The 2,500-nt window shown below is 44.6% G+C and overlaps 1 protein-coding gene across 1 annotated transcript in view; it reads left to right on the top strand.

The window, feature by feature from the left end:
* The window catches only part of LOC134099723 (calsyntenin-2-like), a 62,167-nt gene that overhangs the window by 56,963 nt on the left and 2,704 nt on the right, over positions 1–2,500 (top strand). Inside the window, exon 14 of the mRNA XM_062552710.1 lies at positions 46–188. Coding sequence (XP_062408694.1) covers positions 46–188 — 143 coding nt within the window. The remainder of the gene's footprint in view (positions 1–45; positions 189–2,500) is intronic.

Below are 2,500 nucleotides of genomic sequence, written 5' to 3'. Positions count from 1 at the left end.
GTGCACGTGTGTGTGTGTGTGTGTGTGTGTGTCTTTGTGTGTCAGGTGTGGACTCCATGGTTAACTATGCAGCGGTGATGAGACAGGTGCGCTACCAGAACCTGCAGCCAGAGATCTCTGTGCGGAACTTCCGCCTCTCGTGCTCCGAACTCAATGGCCAGTTCACCTCCAACCAGTTCAACCTAGAGGTGAGGAACAGAGAGGGAGGGACCGATAAATAGACAGTGGGAGAGAGAAAGGAGAAAGGAAGAGAGAGAGAGAGAGAGAGAGAGAGAGAGAGAGAGAATTTTGAATTTTAAGTACGCTTTATTATACAACCACTGAGAGCACCACTTACAAATCAGTCCTATACATCAAATCAAAAACACAAAACAAAACAAAACAGCGAAATAAAACATCAATTCCCTCAAGTCAAAAAACAAACAAAAGAAAGATCATCATTTGTCACAGAGCATAGGGCACCAGCAGAGCACCACCTTTCCACAAAAGACTCAGTATCTCTTGTTAACCGATAGAAATGAAAATCAACAAGAATTCTAGACTTGACTAAGTTCTTAAAAATAGCTACTACATCATCTCCCATGTTCCGCTGAACCTTGTTTTTCCTGCTGATGTAGATTGCCAGTTTAGCCTGACCAACAATGAAATTAATGAGTTCACATTCCACTCTGTGCTTCTGGTTATAGAAAAAACCCAGTATAAAACCTTGTCTGGTGAACACTATTCCCAAAGAAAAAAGCAAAAGACTCAGTAGACAAAATAAAGAACCCAGCCTATCGCACTCCATAAAACAATGGAAAAGTGTCTCCCTTTCTGCACAAAATGGACAGGTGTCACTTACAGCTGGATTTATCACAGATACTATGGCATTTACAGCAACAGCCCCATGTAAGATCCGCCATTGGAGATCGCCTGTTCTCTTAGATAAAGGAGACTTGTAAAAAACTCTCCACACCGGCTTAGTTTTATCCTCAATGCCCAACTTGTCTCTCCACACCGTATCCATTCTACCTTTCAGAGTAGCCTTATTAGACACTTTGACCAGGTTTTTATACACCACCTTCCCAGTAACTGTGTGCAAATCAATTGTGTCACATTCCCCAAGCACAAGCAAGGGGCTAGTATACCCACACACAAGCATGGCAGGTGAGAGTCTAGTGAAAGGAAAACCATCCTCATCATTGCACAACACATTACCCCTAGCATACTCCACCAGAAGACTTTTCTCCTGGTGGCTTAAGACCCCATTGAGTTTATCCAGGAACTTCCTGGCGTACCTTTGAGACCTTATTCCTAGGTAAGAGGCTGCTGCCTGAGCATCCTGCAGGTCACATCCTACTGCATTAACAATTTGCCTGAGCTGCAAGACTCTTTTTGAAAGGAGCAGAGTTTTAAGACCAGGAAAATCACATGATACATCAAAGCGTGACCCCAACACAAGAGGTTCCTCAAGCAACCAATGCACAGAAGATAGCCCACCCGCCCACTCATGAGTAAACATCCCCCAAACCCTGAAAAGGCTTCTGTAGAAAGGGGTCATCCCCTCAAGAGCAAGCTGCTTGGAATCCATTTGAAAAAGGGCAATGTCCAGTTCCAGGTCACAGACGCCATGTAAAATGCCCAGAGCCAGTGACCTCCAGGCCAGTGTAGAAGAGGCTGTGAGCAGTCTCTGGATAAACTGTAATCGATAAGTGTCCTTCCTGCACACCAGGTTTATGAGTCCTTGTCCTCCATCAGTCTTTGATAGGAAAAGAACCGCTTGAGGGACCCAGTGTAGCTTGTCCCAGAAAAAGTTCACCACTTCCTTTTGAATGCCATCAAGTAGTCCAACAGGGGGTTCAAGACATGCAAGTTTGTGCCATAAAGATGATGCCACAAGGTTATTGATTATGAGGGTGCGCCCCCTATAGGATAACTGGGGGAGCAACCACTTCCATTTCCCCAAACGACATTTAACCTTTTCCAAAACCCCATCCCAGTTCTGTTGAACAAAGTTATCATCACCCAAGTACACACCCAGATATTTGAACCCTTCTTTTTTCCAAACCAACCCACCTGGCAAACCAGTACACCTTTTTTCCACCTCCCCAACCCAAATAGCCTCACTTTTCCCCCAGTTCACTTTGGCAGATGACAAACGATTAAAATCATTCACAACAGTTTCCAACACATTAATATCATTTTTTCCATTAACAAAAACAGTTACATCATCAGCATAAGCAGACAAATAGAAACGGTCAGCACAGAAAGGTAAAGAGATACCACTCAGATCAGCACGTAGCTTATGTAGCAGGGGTTCAATTGCAATGGAGTACAACATGCCTGACATGGGGCAACCCTGCCTGACCCCCCTCTTAACCTTGAAAGGCGCGCTCAAGCTTCCATTAATTCTCGAGAGAGGACCACAGATACTCCGCCATGATGCTTCTGGTATTGACGGCTTACCGATTGAATTTTATAAGGGTTTCTGGACGAGTATTGGGGGGGACCTCCTTGCAGT

The sequence above is a fragment of the Sardina pilchardus genome, chromosome 13, assembly GCF_963854185.1.
Source record: "Sardina pilchardus chromosome 13, fSarPil1.1, whole genome shotgun sequence".
NCBI lineage: Eukaryota > Metazoa > Chordata > Actinopteri > Clupeiformes > Clupeidae > Sardina > Sardina pilchardus.
Note: the sequence above shows the minus strand (reverse complement) of the source record. Positions and strands in the feature narration are given on the sequence as shown.